The sequence below is a fragment of the Oncorhynchus mykiss genome, chromosome 6 (assembly GCF_013265735.2).
Source record: "Oncorhynchus mykiss isolate Arlee chromosome 6, USDA_OmykA_1.1, whole genome shotgun sequence".
Lineage (NCBI taxonomy): Eukaryota > Metazoa > Chordata > Actinopteri > Salmoniformes > Salmonidae > Oncorhynchus > Oncorhynchus mykiss.
Genome location: NC_048570.1, coordinates 21,584,871 through 21,603,614, shown reverse-complemented (window position 1 = coordinate 21,603,614; position 18,744 = coordinate 21,584,871). Strand labels below are relative to the sequence as shown.

The following is an 18,744-nucleotide window of genomic DNA, read 5'->3' as shown; positions in this document are numbered from 1 at the left end:
TAACAGGAAATTTGTGGAGTGGTTGAAAAATGAGTTTTTATGACTCCAACCTAAGTGTATGTAAACTTCTGACTTCAACTGTATTTTCTTTTTCAAGAAGTCTATGAAAAGTGGATGTGGAACCATTAGACAGGGTGATTGACATAGCAGTAGTGGATGAAGACCTTGACCAGCAGGTGCGGTTGCTGGGGAGAGGTGGCTCCCAAACGTCATCATCCAAATCCTCTGCATCCTCCACTTTGTTGTGAATAAAATAAAGGGATGTATCGTTATAAGACACACAGAATCACAGTTGACTAAATGTACAAAACAACATTAGGGTCAACTTTACCTGTGCAGTGACTCACATAGAAGGTGTGAAGCACACACACACACACAATGCAAACAGTAACACTTTGGAAACAAAGGAAGAGGTGAGAACCACAAATCAACAATGGCCATAAGAGTTTAGTGGCCTCTTCAAAGTTACAAGGATGAAACTTAGAACAGCAAACAGTGAACTAATATGAAACATAGACAATACCTACTTTGTAATTATATAACATTGAAATGACTTGTTACAATGGCCTATGTAAACAAAAGCCAAAGCACAAAAAGCAGACAACTTATACAAATGAAATACATATAGTAAATTAGCTATATAAAGTCATGAAGATAATTTACTTACAGATCTAAAAGTGGATCCAATCCTTCTAGAAAGCAGTCTTCGTCGTCCGAGTCGAAATTGTCGTTGTCCAAATCGCTCCCCTAATCCGTGTCCGACTCCAGTATTTTATTCAAAGTTTCTATGTCGGTATAATTATTCATAGCTGCCTTCTTTTTAGGTTCCTGTTCGATATTCTTCATTTTTACCTTTTTTTCACCCTTGAGAAACTATCTTTTATGCTAAAGAAATGAAATTAAATTGTGCTCGGTGAGTCTTGTCTCTGAGCCCGGTAGTAATAGTTTGCGGTATGCATAAAAGGTTCTAGGCCTTGCTTTGTCCCACCCAGGTCAACTGCATATCCCTGGAAAGCTTATCTCGTTGGCTACAAGACTGTCAAGGTGCCCCAGTAGCCAATCCCCTGTGTAATGGATGCCTACAGCGAGTAAGCAGGTATCGTCATATTTTTTATGCTCAAAGATGTGACGCGAATGTGGACATTCAATGTGTCCATTAAGTCATACATCATCAGATAACATCGGCAATAGGCAATATTTGTTCCTACCAACATAGGGATTAATTTGATACCCCTCATGTAGCCATAGCTCAAACACAGACCAAATGGAAGCTTATCTTGTAAGATATTTGGTGAAAACGCTGTGTAAAATAAACATTTTGACTCTCGGGTCTGGTGATCAATAACGATAGGTCCCAGGCAGACAAATAAGACATCCTCATGATCTATGGAGTCCCGGCTTTTGGTGTGTATCAACGTATTCCGTGCTTATTTTGTTTATGCTTCACAATGCTAAACGGAATGTAGGTAGCAGCCATCTTGAAATAAGGTCATCAGCTCAGCCTGCCCTTATAAGTTTGTATGCCCATGTATGGTAGTAATTCACACCAAATATTTTAAGATACCGATCAATAGCCAAGATACTCAACTCTCCGTAGACACCTTGCTTTTGCAAATAGGGGCTACTGTTCTCATACCATAATGAATTGAATAAAACAAATCCAATAGGGTCCCCAAATATGGGGCCTTAACATTTAAGTGGTTTTAAATAAACTTGATTCCTCATCAATCTACACACAATACCCAATAATGACAAAGTGAAAACAGGTTTTTAGAAATTATTGCAAATTCATAAAAAATTTAAAACAGAAATACCTTATTTACATAAGTATTCAGACCTTTTGCTATGAGACTCGAAATTAAGCTCAGGTGCATCCTGTTTCAAATGATCAACCTTGAGATGTTTCTACAACTTGATTGAAGTCCACCTGTGGTAAATTAAATTGATTGGACATGATTTGGAAAGGCACACACCTGTCTATATAAGGTCCCACCGTTGACAGTGCATGTCATAGCAAAAACCAAGCCATGAGGTCAAAGGAATTGTCCGTAGAGCTCAGAGACAGGATTGTGTCGAGACACAGATCTGGGGAAGGATACCAAAACATGTCAGCCGTGTTTACTGTGGTCAGAAGGGATAAAGGTCACTGATGCACTGTGACATGGCTGTGTCACATTCTAAAGGCCACTGTCTGTCCTGCAGGGGGCCGGGGCCAGGGCTGCAGCCAAACACAGGGGTTAGAGGCCACAGCCCCAGGAGCAGCGGGCTCATCTTTTATCTCATCACCCCTCCTGCCCAAATCACCCCATCAGCTTACTCTGTGAGGGCTTTGATTAGAACAAAGGGAGTGCCACAGACAGCCCAGCTTGAGGCACAACACTGGCTTTTAATATTTTTCTCTACCCCCCCTTCTCAATTCAATTCAAGGGCTGTATTGGGTTGGGGTGGCAGGGTAGCCTAGTGGTTAGAGTGTTGGACTAGTAACTGAAAGGTTGCGAGTTCAAATCTCCGAGCTGACAAGGTACAAATCTGTTGTTTTGCCCCTGAACAGGCAGTTAACCCACTGTTCCTAGGCTGTCATTGAAAATATGATTTTTTTTCTTAACTGACTTGCCTAGTTAAAGAAAAAAAAGGGAAACATATGTTAATATTGCCCAAGCAAGTGAAGTAGATAATAAACTAAAGTGAAATACACAATAGAAATGTACACCTTCTCTCTCTCCCTTATGTTTTCCTCCTCCCTCTTTTCCTCTGTGTGGAGTAGAAGGTCAGGTTTTTCAGATCCTTCCCAGCAGGGTAATGTCCATCTGTCAGTCAGGTGGAGGCTCATGCTGTGTCCTGTTGCTCCACAACTCACAGCTGTACAGCTGTAAATCAATATTCACATCCTGTACCACTTGGTCTGAACCTTGACTTCTGACTCATGTTCTTGTTGCTTATATTGTGTGTGATATGTAAGCTACAGTTTCTTTAGATTTTCCAGGTCCTTTATTATTATACTGTAGCTTTAGCTTAAAACAGTTTCCCATTTTTTGGCATAGTATCCCAGCTCTGAGCAGTTTGATATTGTGCTCGCTCCGTACTGCTTGCAAAATGTGTCTATGAGTGATTGCTTGTTGTGTGTGTTTTACTCTGCAATCTCTCTGCATTCGGTGAGCCTGTGTGTACTGTACAGGCTGAGTGAGAGAGTGTGTAGCTGGGATCGCCTGTATGTCTAGCTAATCTGTTTGTGTATAAAATAAATAAAGAGAAAAATATGAGAGAGAGAGAGAAAGATGCGAGAGGGAAAGATGCGAGAGAGAGAGAGAAAGAAAGATGAGAGAGAGTCTGCGCTCAGTGCTGGTGTGAGGCTTGCTGAGGAGTGTTTTGACTCACTCCCCCACCTGAGGGACTGCTGTGGAGCTTGTACCACCTCCTCACAGCCCTCCCCCCCCTCACACACACACACACACACACACACACACACACACACACACACACACACACACACACACACACACACACACACACACACACACACACACACACACACACACACACACACACACACACACACACATAGCCACTGTAATGGAGGAAGGAGCTTCCCTCAGACCTGCGAGGGCGAGACACCAATCACTGCTTGGCTCTCATCGAGTGAGCTGTGAAACTGGACCGTTCAGGGAGGGGATCCCTCATTTCTCTCCATCTGCCCCTCTCTCTCTTTTTTTGCTTTGTCTGTCTCTGTATACCTCAATCAATCAATAAAATGTATTTATAAAGCCCTTCTTTCATCAGCTCATGTCACAAAGTGCTGTACAGAAACCCAGCCTAAAATCTCTCTTTCTCAATTCAATCAATTCACAGGGCTTTATTGGCATGGGAAACATATGTTTACATTTCCAAAACATGTGAAATAGATAAACAAAAGTGAAATAAACAATCAAAAATGAAGAGTAAACATTACACTCACAAAAGTTTCAGAAGAATAGAGACATATAAAGTGTCATATTATGGCTATGTACAGTGTTATAATGATGTGCAAATAGTTCAAGTACAAAAGGGAAAATAAATAAACATTAATATGGGTTGTATTTACAATGGTGTTTGTTCTTCACTGGTTGCCCTTTTCTTGTTGCTGCTGTGATTGCAAACGGTGGTATTTCACCCAATAGATATGGGAGTTTATCAAAATTGGATTTGTTTTCAAATTCTTTGGGGGTCTGTGTAATCTGAGGGAAACATGTGTCTCTGATTTGCTCATACATTTTGGCAGGAGGTTAGGAAGTGCAGCTCAGTTTCCACCTCATTTTGTGGGCAGTGTGCACCTTCTCTTGAGAGCCAGGTCTGCCTATGGCGGCCTCTCTCAATAGCAAGGCTATGCTCACTGAGTCTATCCATAGTTAAATCTTTCCTTAATTTGGTGTCAGTCACAGTGGTCAGGTATTCTGCCACTGTGTACTCTCTTTTTAGGGCCAAATAGCATTCTAGTTTGCTCTGTTATTTGGTAAAATCTTTTCAATGTATCAAGTAATTATATTTTTGTTTTCTCATGATTTGGCTGGGTATAATTGTGGTACTGTCTGGGGCTCTGTGGGGTCTGTGTTTGTGAACAGAGCACCAGGTCCAGCTTGCTTAGTGGGCTCTTCTCCAGGTTAATCTCTCTGTAGGTAATGGCTTTGTTATGGAATGTTTGGTAATTGCTTCCTTTTAGGTGGTTGTAGAATTCCTCTTTTCTGGATTTTGACAATTAGCGGGTATCGGCCTAATTCTGCTCTACATGCATTATTTGGTGTTTTATGTTGTACACCGGGATGCTTTTGCAGAATTCTGCATGCAGAGTCTCAATTTGGTGTTTGTTCCATTTTGTGAATTCTTGGTTGGTGAGCGGACCCCAGACCTCACAACCATAAAGAGCAATGGGTTAACTGTAACTGATTCAAGTATTTTTAGGCAGATCCTAATTGGGATGTCGAATTGGTCCTGATGTTTAGGCCGAGGTTGGTATAGTTTTTTGTGTGCTCTAGGGCATTGGTGTCTAGATGGTATTTGTGGACCTTTCTCCCGATATCTCTCTTTCTCCCCATCTCTGTCTCTTACTCCCTATCTCTCTCTGTCTCTCTTTCTCCCTATCTCTCTCTCTCTCCCTCTCTCTCTCTCCCTGTCCCTGTCTCTCTTTCTCCCCGTCTCTCTCTCTCTGTCTCACTACTGTCCCTCTCTCTCTGTGTGTCTCTGTCCTCCTCCCTCCCCTCCCATCCCTCCGTTAACAGGTCTTAAGGAGCTAGTACTACACACAGAGAAGTTGTGGGTGGAAGGAGGAAGATAAATAAAAGCATGTCCTCAACCTCAGCTACTCAATCCAGGGAGATGGCAACAGTGATGTTCTGTTTGTGGCTTCACAGTGCAGGTTAATGAGTGAGACCTCCCCCTCTTTGTCTTGGTAATCCAACCTTTACCCAATCAGCAGTAGGCCTATTTATTCCCAGGATACACCTGTATAATAATAATTTAAATGGGCTTATTTAATTGGCTAGATAATGAGTTGTGGGTCTGTGGTTACACAAACCACCACATGCACCTTTCAGCGTTTTTTTAATTGACTGTTCTATGTTGTGAGTGCATTCGGAACAAGCACTGATGCAGATGAATGACGCTCATTTGATTTCCAAAGTGAAATTGCATGCATTGTGTAGAGCAGTGTTTCCCAACCCTGGTCCTACAGTACCCCTAACAGTATAGATTTTTATTGTAACCCTGGACAAGCACACCTGATTCAACTTCTTAACTAATCATTAAGCCCTCAATGTGGGTGTGTTTGTCAAGGGCTACAACGAAACAGTGTACTGTTGGGGCACTCGAGGGCCAGGGGTTGGAAGACACTGGTGTAGAGTGCAGTTCCAGTATATCATCCTTTACTGTACAGTGTAGGAAACTTTATCTTTCAGCTAATGATCTCTGGGCCTGTGTCGGGTAAATGTTTGTTTATTACATAGGTTTGACTATTTGTCTTTCTGCAAGGGAAACTGGGTTGCTTGTTGTTCCAAGATATTATCAGATTGTGTCAGAAATATGATTGCTTCATGGTGTAACCACAGAGATCTGATGTTTTCATACACCCCTGACTGTATTGGTAATATGGACTCGCAAAATCATGCTTTTTGAAGTTTTTAATGTAGAGGAAGCAAAGACTAGAAGTGTCTCTCCAAAAAGTTTCACTCACAGCCAGTTCCACAGTTGGGTGGCAGACTGCTGTCAGCAGATGAGTGCTCCAGGCTCTGACCTGTAGCTACAACTGTGTGTGTTGCTCCCAGGCTTGTCCGATAAGTGTGTGTGTTTGTCCCCGCAGGGAGTTTGCCAAGGAGCGTGAACGTGTGGAGAAGAGGCAGGAGTTTCTGAAGCTTCGCAGGCAGCAGCAGATCGAGAGGGAGCTGACTGGATACCTGGAATGGATATGCAAGGCAGGTCAGACTGACCTCTACTCCTTCTCGCTTTTACTTTTAAAACTTTAACTTTACTCTAATACTTAAGTTTACTTAAATACTGCTTCAGATTTTGCTCAAGGGTTAGTTACAGGCAAATGGGAGTTGATACTATATGCAGTAATCTACCGCACATTTTCTTATATCTAGCTATATGACCTAGAAATATACAGTATATTACATTATGCTGACATAGCATTAGTCCTAGGGTTTATGATATGTAATATTAACTATGCTGATGGTTTGGAAATCTGTGTGTGCGTGTGCGCGTGTGTGTGTGTTCATGTTATGGTGTGTGGCTATGTATTTGTTTCAGAGGAGGTGATGCTGGCAGAGGAGGACAAGCATGCTGAAGAGATGTCTCCTCTGGATGGAGTGTGGTACAAGAGGAAATACAACAACCCAGGTGAAGGGTATAGTCGGGCCCTGAGTTAGGCTGCTCAGACCGCCTGATCTGATCAGGGAAAACTCAGGACCTTGGGGATGAGATTTGTCTGTGTTGTCTCCCTGTGTCTGCCCAGGACTGTCTTCCCAGGCTCCTCTCTGGCTGTGGCTATGTCAGGCTTTGGGCTGATGCCACCCACCCTCTCTGATTTAGATATTGTGCTGCTGCTTGTTAGCCCAGCACAGAATGAATCACAGCCCGAGTGTGAACCCACAGTAATTATGTGTGTTGGGGCAACATGTAAATTTGATTAAAACAGGAGAGAGGTGCACAGTGCTACAGTTCAGAGAGAGCCAGCCTGGGAGAGTGTGTGTGAGGGGGTTGTGTTGCCAGTCAAGTTTGAATGGTCTATTGCGCCAACAAGACCTAAGAGGCCTCTCATGAGATGCTGTTTCACAAGCTGTCATAAATGTGAAGGGTTCAAGTTGTGGGCTGCTTTTTTGAATGTAAGTCAGTTACCTGATGGAAGTACTGTATTAATAACCCTCTAGAGTCTAAGCCCTGTCTAAGCAGCCCATGCAAAAAACAGATATCTCTAGCTTAAACAGAGGGATTTTGATGGGAATCTTTGTATTATGTTAATTAGAATTCTGCGGGGGTGTGGAAATTGTAGGCTAAGGGTTTTAATTCTCTGAGAGCCGATGTCATACCCATCAGTACTGCCAACCCTACAGTATTGTTCTAATGTGTGTTCAGTGTTAAAAAGAGCCAAGAAGAGCAAGAATGACCTGATCAACGCTGAGGAGGGCGAAGACCACTTCACTGACATCTCATCTGTTGGTAAGGCCAATGCCCGTGACCTCTGACATCTCAACCAACCTGTTAGCTTTCACACTGCTCACTGCTGTATACTGATCTACCTATGTACTGGCTGTCTCGTGTCTCTAATGTCAGTCTCAACTGCAAGTCTGGAATGATATTTTTTCAAACTGTCCTTCGATTGAATAATGTTGCATATTAAATAATTTTGTATTTTTAGTAGTTTGTCTTTTCAGCGGTATTGGGCCAATTGCCTACAATATGTGACATAATGACTCCTGGTTTTGTCTATTCTGTTAGACAAGTGACCTTTAAGAAAGACTAATGACAGAAGCATTGCAATAGACTCTTATTAAAACATAATAAAGTCATCTCCAACTGTTCTCTCCTTCTTGGCGGTTGGTTGCTAACTACTATGTGTTTGAACTCCTCAGTCCTGCTGCATAAGTGATTATTAATACTCCTTAATTTGATCTGCATCACTGCACAGTAATTAAAGGGAAATTGTGTGTTTTGGCTCAGTATTAGAATCCCATAAAAAGAGAAATGACACAGAGAAGGAGATGGAGGGAGAGAGTGAAAAAGAGAAAGGAAAAGGGCAACCTGACTTGGTACTTAGTTTATGATGCTTCACACAGAGTAAGATTTGGAGAAGAAAATAGCCCAGGAAATTATGATTCTCCCTCTTCTGCTGGGCCACTAACAAGATGCTAATGAACCATTTTTCACCTTTATTTTTTTGGTCCAGCCCCACTAATTTAAGTTACAGAGGGTTTATTACGGCACAGGGGCTGGGAGATGTAGGAGAAAGGAGGAGGGCAGTGCACAGAGTTCTTTATGGATGCCATGAACTAGCCAGGAGGACACTGAGAAGGATACTGTCCATCTGAACAATATGATGCATCATTATTAAAGAGAAATGTAAAGATCAATCTGCAATTGGTCATATTATAAATTACCTCTAATTTACATAGAAGTTGCTGTATTTGGCATTCTATGCTGTGGTTTGTTTTAGCCACAGCACAGAGCTGGGGTTTATTAGCTGTAATGTTGTTATTTTTCCTCTCATGGTGTCTAACAATGTTTGTAGGCTGTCCCCACCAAGTGAAAACCTTCAGGTCATCAAGTTACATTAAAATGATTTTAATGAGAAATACAGTATTGATGATTGTGTTGCTTTATGTCCAGTGTGTGTGTGTGCTGTTCCCCCCACTGCTCCCCCAGGGTCTCCGTTCATACGGGCTGCTCCCCCAGGGTCTGCGTTCACCCGGGCTACTCCCCCAGGTTCTCCGTTCACCCGGGCCAGCCTGAAGAGCAGCAAGAATGACAGTGCTTCCTACTTCCGGAGGAAAGAGAAGCGGCTCCGCTTCACCATCAGACGCCTGGTCAAGGCCCAGAGCTTCTACTGGACAGTCCTGTGTCTGGTGGGCCTCAACACACTGTGTGTGGCCATTGTCCATTATGACCAGCCTGAGTGGCTCACCTATGCGCTGTGTAAGTCCTGCCCAATGCCCCCCCTGCATGGGAGGGAATACTGTACATTACCATTGATTTCCCCACCAACACCAACCAAACCTGTCGTTCTACTTATTTGCTGTTTGTACAATGCAATCTATAGTGTATTAGTCATATTTAATCAGTGCCTTCACTTCAGACATCAGGGTGAAGACATATTTGACTCAGTGAATTTATCTGTGTGTTTTACCTCTCCCCGGCAGATTTGGCAGAGTTTGTATTCCTGGGCTTGTTTCTGACTGAGATGTCCATGAAAATGTATGGACTAGGACCTAGGAACTACTTCCATTCCTCTTTCAATTGTTTTGATTTTGGAGTGAGTGAGACTAAAATTCAATAAAACCGGCACTGCTGAAAACTGTATTGTAGAGAATGACATTACACTGCATTGCATTAAGGAGAAGCACATTTTAAGTAATTCAATGTACTCTCCTTCCAGGTGATTATAGGCAGTATTTTTGAGGTGATCTGGGCAGTTGTGAAACCTGGGGCTTCCTACGGCATCAGCGTCCTGCGAGCTCTCCGTCTGCTCAGGATTTTCAAAGTCACTAAGTGAGTGATCTGTTACGCTGTCATCCAAAACATGACATGATAACTTTACATGACACAATCTTATACATGTAGTGCTATCCTCTCCTCTCTTCGTCCTTCTCCTGTGTCCCTGAAGGTACTGGAACTCTCTGAGGAACCTGGTGGTCTCTTTACTCAACTCCATGAAGTCCATTATCAGCCTGCTCTTCCTCCTCTTCCTCTTCATCGTGGTGTTCGCCCTACTGGGCATGCAGCTCTTTGGGGGAATGTGAGTCAACCTCCAGTGCCTCTCATAGTATTGAATTTAACTTAATTGACTTGGGTAACAGACATATACAACAAAATGTACAATATGGACCCAGAGGATATCACTTAAAAGTGTTAATTAAAACGCTTGTTTCCAAAGTGGTCATCGATGGTAAAAAGGTCCTGTCCAGAACATGCACTGTACTGTAATACCCATTAGCCAGTTGTATTATTAGCCCAGTTGTATTATTGTTAACATTACCATTTAGCTTGTAATGTAATATAGATGCAAGTTGTTTTCACTACATTACATTGTTGCTCTAGTACAGGTATTCCCAAACTGGTATTCCCAAACTGGTATTCCCAAACTGGGGTACCCCCAGAGGTACGCGCAGTGCTGTCGGGGGTACGCCAAATAAAAATGTGATTCACATAAAATGAGTAGCCTCGTTTCATTGCCAAAAATAACATTAAACCATCTAGTGTTCAGCGAAATAACATCACAATGTCAAATACAGGTAGGCTAGTCAAATAATTAACATCCAATCACATGAATTGTTACTCTCTCGCGGGAATTTCACTAACGGTCCTTATGTAGCCATACGTAGCTGCTGCTCATTCTGTTTGCTCAAAATTGATAAATTATTCTAAAAAGTAAGGCCCACATCCATACTCCGATGGCATTGAGGTGTACACCACATCAGTCATTGGCTTCATCAATAAGTGTATCGATGACGTCGTCCCCACAGTGACCGTACGTACATACTCCAACCAGAAGCCATGGAATACAGGCAGTATACACACTGTGCTAAAGGCTAGAGCTGCTGCTTTCAAGGAGCGGGACTCAGAAGCTTATAAGAAGCTTATAAGAAATCCCGCTATGTCCTCAGACGAACCATCAAACAAGCAGTGTCAATACAGGACTAAGATCGAATCATACAACACCGGCTCTGATGCTCGTCGGATGTGGCAGGGCTTGCAAACCATTACGGACTACAAGGGGAAACACAGCCGAGAGCTGCCCAGTAACACGAGCCTACCAGACGAGCTAAACTACTTCTCTGCTCGCTTCGAGGCAAACAACACTGAAACATGCATGAGAGCACCAGCTGTTCCGGAAGAGTGTGTGATCACCTTTAAACAGATCAACTTTCACAAGGCCGCAGGGCCAGACGGGTTACCAGGACGTGTAATGTAAGCATGTGCTGACCAACTGGCAAGTGTCTTCACTGACATTATCAATGTCCGAGTCTGTAATACCAACATGTTTCAAGCAGACAACCATAGTCCCTGTGCCCAAGAACATTAAGGTAACCTGCCTAAACGACTACCGACCCGTAGCACTCACTTCTGTAGTCATGAAGTGCCTTGAAAGACTGGTCATGGCTCACATCAACACCATCATCACATAAACCCTAGACCCACCCCAATTTGCATACCGCCCCAACAGATCCACAGATGATGCAGTCTCTATTGCACTCCACAGTGCCCTTTCCCACCTGGACAAAAGGAACACCTATGTGAGAATGCTGTTCATTGACTACAGCTAAGCGTTCAACACCATAGTGCCCTCATAGTGCCCTCAACAACACATCCGCCACAGTGATCCTCAACACTGGAGCCCCTCGGGTGCGTACTCAGTCCCCTCCTGTACTCCCTGTTCACTCATTACTGCATGACTCCAACACCATCATTAAATTTGCAAATGACACAACAGTGGTAGGCCTGATCACAGACAACAACGAGACAGCCTAGAGGTCAAAGGAGGTCAGAGACCTGGCCGTGTCGTGCCAGGACAACAACCTCTCCCTCAACATGATCAAGACAAAGGAGATGATTGTAGACTACAGGAAAAATATGACAGAGCACGCCCCAGTTCTCATCGACGGGGCTGCAGTGGAGCAAGTTGAGAGCTTCAAGTTCCTTGGTGTCCATATCACCAACAAACTAACATGGTCCAAGCACATCAAGACAGTCGTGAAGAGGACATGACAAAACCTATTCCCCCTCAGGAGATGGAAAATATTTAGCATGGGTCCTCAGATCCTCAAAATGTTCTACAGCTGCACCATTGAGAGCATCTTGACTGGTTGCATCACTGCCTGGTGTGGCAACTGCTTGGCCTCCGACCGCAAGGCACTACAGATGGTAGTGCGAACAGACCAGTACATCACTGGGGTCTACCTTCCTTCCATCCAGGACCTCTATACCAGGCGGTGTTTGAGGAAGGCCTTAAAAATGGTCAAAGACTCCAGCCACCCTAGTCATTGACTGTTCCCTTTGCTACCGGCATGGCAAGCGGCACCAGAGATCCAAGTCTAGGTCCAAGAGGTTTCTAAACAGCTTCTACCCTCAAGCCAAAAGACTCCTGAACATCTAGTCAAATGGCTACCCAGACTATTTGCAGTGCTCCCTCTTTACACCACTGCTAGTCTCTGTTGTCATCTATGCATAGTCACTTTAACTCTACCTACATGTACATACTACCTCAAATAACCAGTGCCCCCTCACATTGACTCTGTATCGGTACCCCCCCCCCCTGTATATAGTCTTGCTATTGTTATTTCACTACTGCTCTTTAATTACTTGTTACTTTTATCTCTTATTCTTATCTGTATTTTTTTAAACGGCATTGTTGGTTAGGGGCTTGTAAGTAAGCATTTCACTGTAAGGTCTACTACACCTGTTGTATTTGACGCAAGTGACTAATACATTTTGATTTGATTTGAAGTACATTGATTTGAAGTTCACTTATATTGGGAGTAGTGCCTTTCCTCAGCCACAGTGTGTTATATGTGCAAAAGTACTATCTCACAACTCGATGAAACCTTCACTCTTGTGCAGACATTTAGAAACAAAACATGCCCATTTGAAAAATAAGACAGCAGTTTTTTGAGCGAGAATCAATGCCTGATGGCTTGAAAGATGTTTTGGACACTACGGTGAAAATGGTTAACTTTGTTAAAGCATATGTGTTGTTCAAGCCCTTCTAGTGCAGTGTTAAAAACTTCTTGGCGCACCCATGCCGTTAGCGGGATCATTTTCGTCCACATCCGCTGAATTGCAGAGCGCCAAATTCAAATTAAATTACTCAAAATATTACATTTTCATGAAATCACCAGTGCAATATAGCAAAACACAGTTTAGCTTGTTGTTAAGCCACCTGGCGAGTCAGATTTCAAAAAAGCTTTACAGCTAAAGCAAACCAAGCGTTTATGTAAGGACATCTCTCTCAGCAGACAAAGCATTACAAACAGCTAACAGCAAAGTAGATTGGTCACGAAAGTCAGAAAAGCAATAAAAATGAATCGCTTACCTTTGATGATCTTCGGATGTTTGCACTCACGAGACTCCCAGTTACACAATAAATGTTCCTTTTGTTCCATAAAGATTATTTTTGTCTCCAAAATACCTCCATTTGTTTTGGCGCGTTTTGTTCAGAAATCACAAGCTTGAGCGGTCACGACGGGGCAGACAAAAATTCCAAACAGTATCCGTAAAGTTGGTAGAAACATGTCAAGCGTTTTTTATAATCAATCCTCGGGTTGTTTTTACAATAAATAATCAATAATATTTCAACCACACCGTAGCTTTTTCAATAGGCGAGAGAGAGAAAATGTCTGCTCCAAGCTGTTGCGCATGCAAAACTCTGCTGGCACCCAGCCATCCACTGATGTGATGTGATCATTCTCACTAATTTTTCAGAATAAAAGGCTGAAACTATGTCTACAGACTGTTCACCCCACGTGGAAGCCATAGGGAAAGGAATCTGGTTGACATCCCTTTAAATGGAGGGAAGGCATGCAATGGAACAGGGAGCTTTCAAAATAAGAGGCACATCTTAGTTGGATTTTCCTCCGGTTTTTGCCTGCAATATCAGTTCTGTTATACTCACAGGCAATATTTGGACAGTTCTGGAAACTTTAGAGTGTTTTCTATCCTAATCTGACAATTACATGCATATTCTAGCTTCTGGGCCTGAGAAATAGGCAGTTTAATTTGGGTAAGTTTTTCATCCAAACATCAAAATACTGCCCTCTACACTCAACAGGTTAAATCAGGCTGTGTGCTGTTTAGCCTCTTTCAGTGCAGTGTTCAGTTTGTGTTATCCAGGCTCTTTCAGTGCAGTGTTCAGTCAATCTGCTGTTCATTCTCTTTCAGTGCAGTGTTCAATCAGCCTGTGTGTTGTTCACGCTCTTCCAGAGCAGTGTTCAGTCAGTGTGTGTGTTTTCAGGCCCTTTTAGTGAGGTGTTCAATCAGGATGGGTGTTGTTCAGGCCCATCCAGGGCAGTGTTCTGTCTTTGTTGTTCAGGCTGTTCCAGTGCCGTGTTCAGTCAGTCTGTGGTGTTCAGGCTCTTTCAGTGCAGTGTTCAGTCAGTATAAGGTGTGCAGGGCCTTCCAGTGCAGTGTTCCATCTGTGTTGTCCAGGACCTTCCAGTGCAGTGCAGTGTTCAATCAGAAATATACTAAGGACTAGTTGTTGTGAAGCTGCTTCACACAGCCAGATCCAGCCAAAGCCTGACCCCTCAAGCTGTTCAGGAAATAGAGTACCATTCAAAAGTTTGGACACACCTACTCATTCAAGGGGTTTTCTTTATTTTTACTATTTAGCTACATTGTAGAATAATAATAATCAAATTCGTGAAATAACACATGGAATCATGTAGTAACCAAAAAAGTGTTGAAAAAATCTAAAATCTAAAAAATCTAACCAGCTTCATGAGGAAGTCACCTGGAATACCTTGTCACAACACAACTAATTCCAGGTGACTTCCTCATGAAGCGGACTGAGAGAATGCCAAGAGTGTGCAAAGCTGTCATCAAGGCAAAGGGTGGCTACTTTGAAGAATCTCATATATATTTATTTTTTTTATTATAAAAAATAAAACAATAAAACGCTTTTTTGGTTACTACATGATTCCATATGTGTTATTTCATATTTTTGATGTCTTCAGTATTATTCTACAATGTAGAAAATAGTAAAAGAGTAACCCTAGAATGAGTAGGTGTGTCCAAACTTTTGACTGGTAATGTATATGCTAGACAAATCGACTTGAGCTGAGGTACTCCATCCAGGTGCATGAATCATTATGCATAATGCACTCTTGAATATCATCTATACTGAGCATACAAAACATCAGGAATACCTTATTAATATTGAGTTGCACCCCCTTTTGCCCTCAGAAGAATGTAAATTTGTCAGGGCATGGACTCTACAAGCAGTCGAAGCGTTCCACAGGGATGCTGGCTCCAATGCAGGGATGCTGGCTCTTTGTTTGGTGGAACATTCCTGATACACTCAGGAAACTGTTGAGCGTGAAAAATCTACTACCATACCCTTTTCAAAGGCACTTAAATATTTTGTCTTGCCCATTCACCCTCTAAATGGCACACATACAAAATCCATGTCTCAATTGTCACAAGGCTTAAAAATCCTTATTTAACTTGTCTCCTCCCATTCATGTACACTGATTGAAGTGAATTTAACAAGTGACATCAATAAGGAATCATAGTTTTCACCTGGATTCACCTGATCAGTCTATGTCATGGAAAGAGCAGGTGTAAGGTTTTGTATACTTAGTCTATACTCTATAGCAGGGCTTGACATTAACACTTGTTCTCTTGTCCAGGAAAGTAAAACATTTTTACATTTAGGTTGTCCGAATGGACAAGTAATAAAAATCACAATATCAAACAATTACTTCGATTAGAATTGAATCAGAGATGCCAACATTGGAATTATATTAAAATCTATTTGTCATGTACATGAATAAAAAAAGCCTACATGTCAGTGTAGATGATATGCATATTGACTACAGACTTGTGTTCAAACTGATGCTGATATGAGGGAGGCGCCTGAATGCTTTAATGAGACTTTTAATTACATGCAGTGCATTCGGAAACTATTCAGACCACTTTACCTTTTCCACATTTTGTTAAGCTACAGCCTTATTCTAAAATTGATGAAATTAAAAATGTTCCTCATCAATCTACACACAATCTCTCATAATGACGAAGCAAATGGGATTTTTTGACATTTTTGCAAATGTATTATAAATATAAAACAGAAATACCTTATTTACGTAAGTATTTATTATTATTTTTATTTTTTTTATTAAAAAACATTCCTTCCGTTTATTTTAGTAAATACTTTAACACTTTTTTTCTTAACAGCATTGTTGGTTAAGGGCTTGTAAGTAAGCATTTCACTATAAGGTCTACACCAAATAACATTTGATTTGATTCAGACCCTTTGCTATGAGACTCGAAATTGAGCTCAGGTGCACAATGTTTCCATTAATCATCTTTGAGATGTTTCTACAACTTGATTGGAGTCCACCTGTGGTAAATTTAATTGATTGGACATGATTTGGAAAGGCACACACCTGTCTATATATGGTCCCACCGTTGACAATGCATGTCAGAGCAAAAAACAATTAATGTGGTTGAAGGAATTGTCCGTAGAGCTCAGAGACAGGATTGTGTCGAGGTACAGATCTGGGGAAGGGTACCAAAAGAATCTGCAGCATTGAATGTCCCCAAGAACACAGTGGCCTCCATAATTCTTAAATGGAATAAGTTTTGAACCACCAAGACCCGTCCAAGAGTTGGCCGTCAGGCGAAACTGAGCAATCGGGGGAGAAGGGCCTTGGTCAGGAAGGTGACCAAGAACCCGATGGTCACTCTGACAGAGCTCCAGAGTTCCTCTGTGGAGATGGGATAACCTTCCAGAAGGACAACCATCTCTGCAGATTTTCTGGTCTGATGAAACCAAGATTGAACTTTGGCCTGAATGCCAAGTGTCACGTCTGGAGGAAACCTGGCACCATCCCTACGGTGAAGCATAATGGTGGCAGCATCATGCTGTGGGGATGTTTTTCAGCGGCAGGGACTGGGAGACTAGTCAGGATTGAGGGAAAGATGAACGGAGCAGAGATATCCTTGATGACAGCCTGCTCCAGAGTGCTCTCGACCTCAGACTGGGGGTGAAGGTTCACCTTCGAAACAGGACAACGACCCTAAGCACACAGCCAAGACAACACAGGAGTGGCTTCAGGACAAGTCTCTGAATGTCCTTGAGTGGCACAGCCAGTGCCTGGACTTGAACCCGGTCGAACATCTCTGGAGAGACTTGAAAATAGCTGTGCAGTGACGCTCCCCATACAACCTGACAGAGCTTGAGAGGATCTGCAGGGAAGAATGGGAGAAACTCCCCAAATACAGGTGTGCCAAATTTGTAGCGTCATACACAAGAAGACTTAAGGCTGTAATCGCTGCCAAAGATGCTTCAATAAAGTACTGAGTAAAGGGTCTGAAAACTTATGTAAACGTAATATTTCATTTTTTACATTTTTTTTATAAATTAGCTAACATTTCTAAAATTAGCTAACATGTCATTATGGCTGTAGATTGATGAGGGGGAGGGGGAAAAAAACAGTTAATACATTTTAGAATAAGTCTGTAACATAATAATATGTGGAAAAAGTCAAGGGGTCTGAATACTTTCCGAATGCACTGTAAATACAGGCTAAATGCCAGTCATGTTTGAGAAATATAATGAAGGATAAATAATGTTTTGTACATTCAGTGTATATTTAACATCATGCCTGTTCCATTGAAAAGAAAAGAAACACATTTAGTGAGATGCATAGTGAGATGCATACAGTATTAGATGCACACTATACCCGAAGTCACTTGTTTTATCTATTGTGTTCTATTGTATTTATCTATTATATTTGGTATTTTATCATGATTCACTTGTACAGTTGCACATATTTTTACTTTACAGTAGGGTGGATTAAACAGGGTTTTATGCTGACCTGCATTGTCTTTTCTCTAGTTGGGAAACTAATGAGATATGTACTAATGAATGTCTGTATATGCACCAAGGATTTTAGCAGGCAGAGAGAAGACACATTTAGTTTGCTTTCTACATCACTCTCATTGTTGGAAAGTGTAATGAGGTCCCTGTAGATTCTCACATAGCAATACAGAATATCAAGATTAGCATAAATGTATCTTCAACTCCCCATTAGCTAGGAGTGTGTTCTGCTGTGAGATCAGCCTTGACGGAGAGGTTTACGTTAGCCAACCAAGCTGTTAGGGCTCTGACAGTAGCAAGATGTTCTATAAATATTGTTGCTGGAGCAACGCAATAATATATTATTACTAAGTGTGATTCTTCTACATTTTTCAATGGTCACAAAAGTGATGAGGGATTATAAAATATAGTGTGAACCTGTGTGATAGCCAGGCATAGCTCAAAGTTAACAACCTCTCTAATCTGTGTTTCCGACTGCAGGTTTAATTTTGAAGAGGAGACACCAACAACAAACTTCGACACCTTTCCAGCAGCCATTCTCACAGTTTTCCAGGTGATGTTTACAAAATGCTCAATGAAGTTGTGCTTTGTTTGCCTTTTGAAAATCACTTTATATTGTAATTACTGTAATACCATTAGCTAAATCCGTGACAATATGTTTGTGTCTCCTAGATTCTGACAGGAGAGGACTGGAATGCAGTGATGTATCATGGGATAGAGTCCCAGGGGGGCGTTCGGTGGGGAATGTTCTCCTCTATCTACTTCATCGTTCTCACCCTGTTTGGAAACTGTATCCTCTCTGGATGATCAACCTGCATTGATTAAATTAAACAACAAACAAATTAAACAACAGGTGTAGACAAACAGTATATTGTTTACTTATGGGCCCTTCCCAACAATGCAGAGAGAAAAAAAAGATAGTAGCACGGAGAATAAGTACACAATGAGTAACGAATGATAACTTCTCT

At 41.9% G+C, this 18,744-nt stretch overlaps 1 protein-coding gene across 1 annotated transcript in view; it reads left to right on the top strand.

The window, feature by feature from the left end:
* The window catches only part of cacna1ba (calcium channel, voltage-dependent, N type, alpha 1B subunit, a), a 189,838-nt gene that overhangs the window by 85,527 nt on the left and 85,567 nt on the right, over nt 1-18,744 (top strand). The window contains exons 8-16 of the mRNA XM_036979605.1: nt 6,326-6,441; nt 6,775-6,864; nt 7,600-7,683; nt 8,938-9,156; nt 9,381-9,493; nt 9,617-9,729; nt 9,845-9,976; nt 18,257-18,329; nt 18,449-18,566. Coding sequence (XP_036835500.1) covers nt 6,326-6,441; nt 6,775-6,864; nt 7,600-7,683; nt 8,938-9,156; nt 9,381-9,493; nt 9,617-9,729; nt 9,845-9,976; nt 18,257-18,329; nt 18,449-18,566 — 1,058 coding nt within the window. The remainder of the gene's footprint in view (nt 1-6,325; nt 6,442-6,774; nt 6,865-7,599; nt 7,684-8,937; nt 9,157-9,380; nt 9,494-9,616; nt 9,730-9,844; nt 9,977-18,256; nt 18,330-18,448; nt 18,567-18,744) is intronic.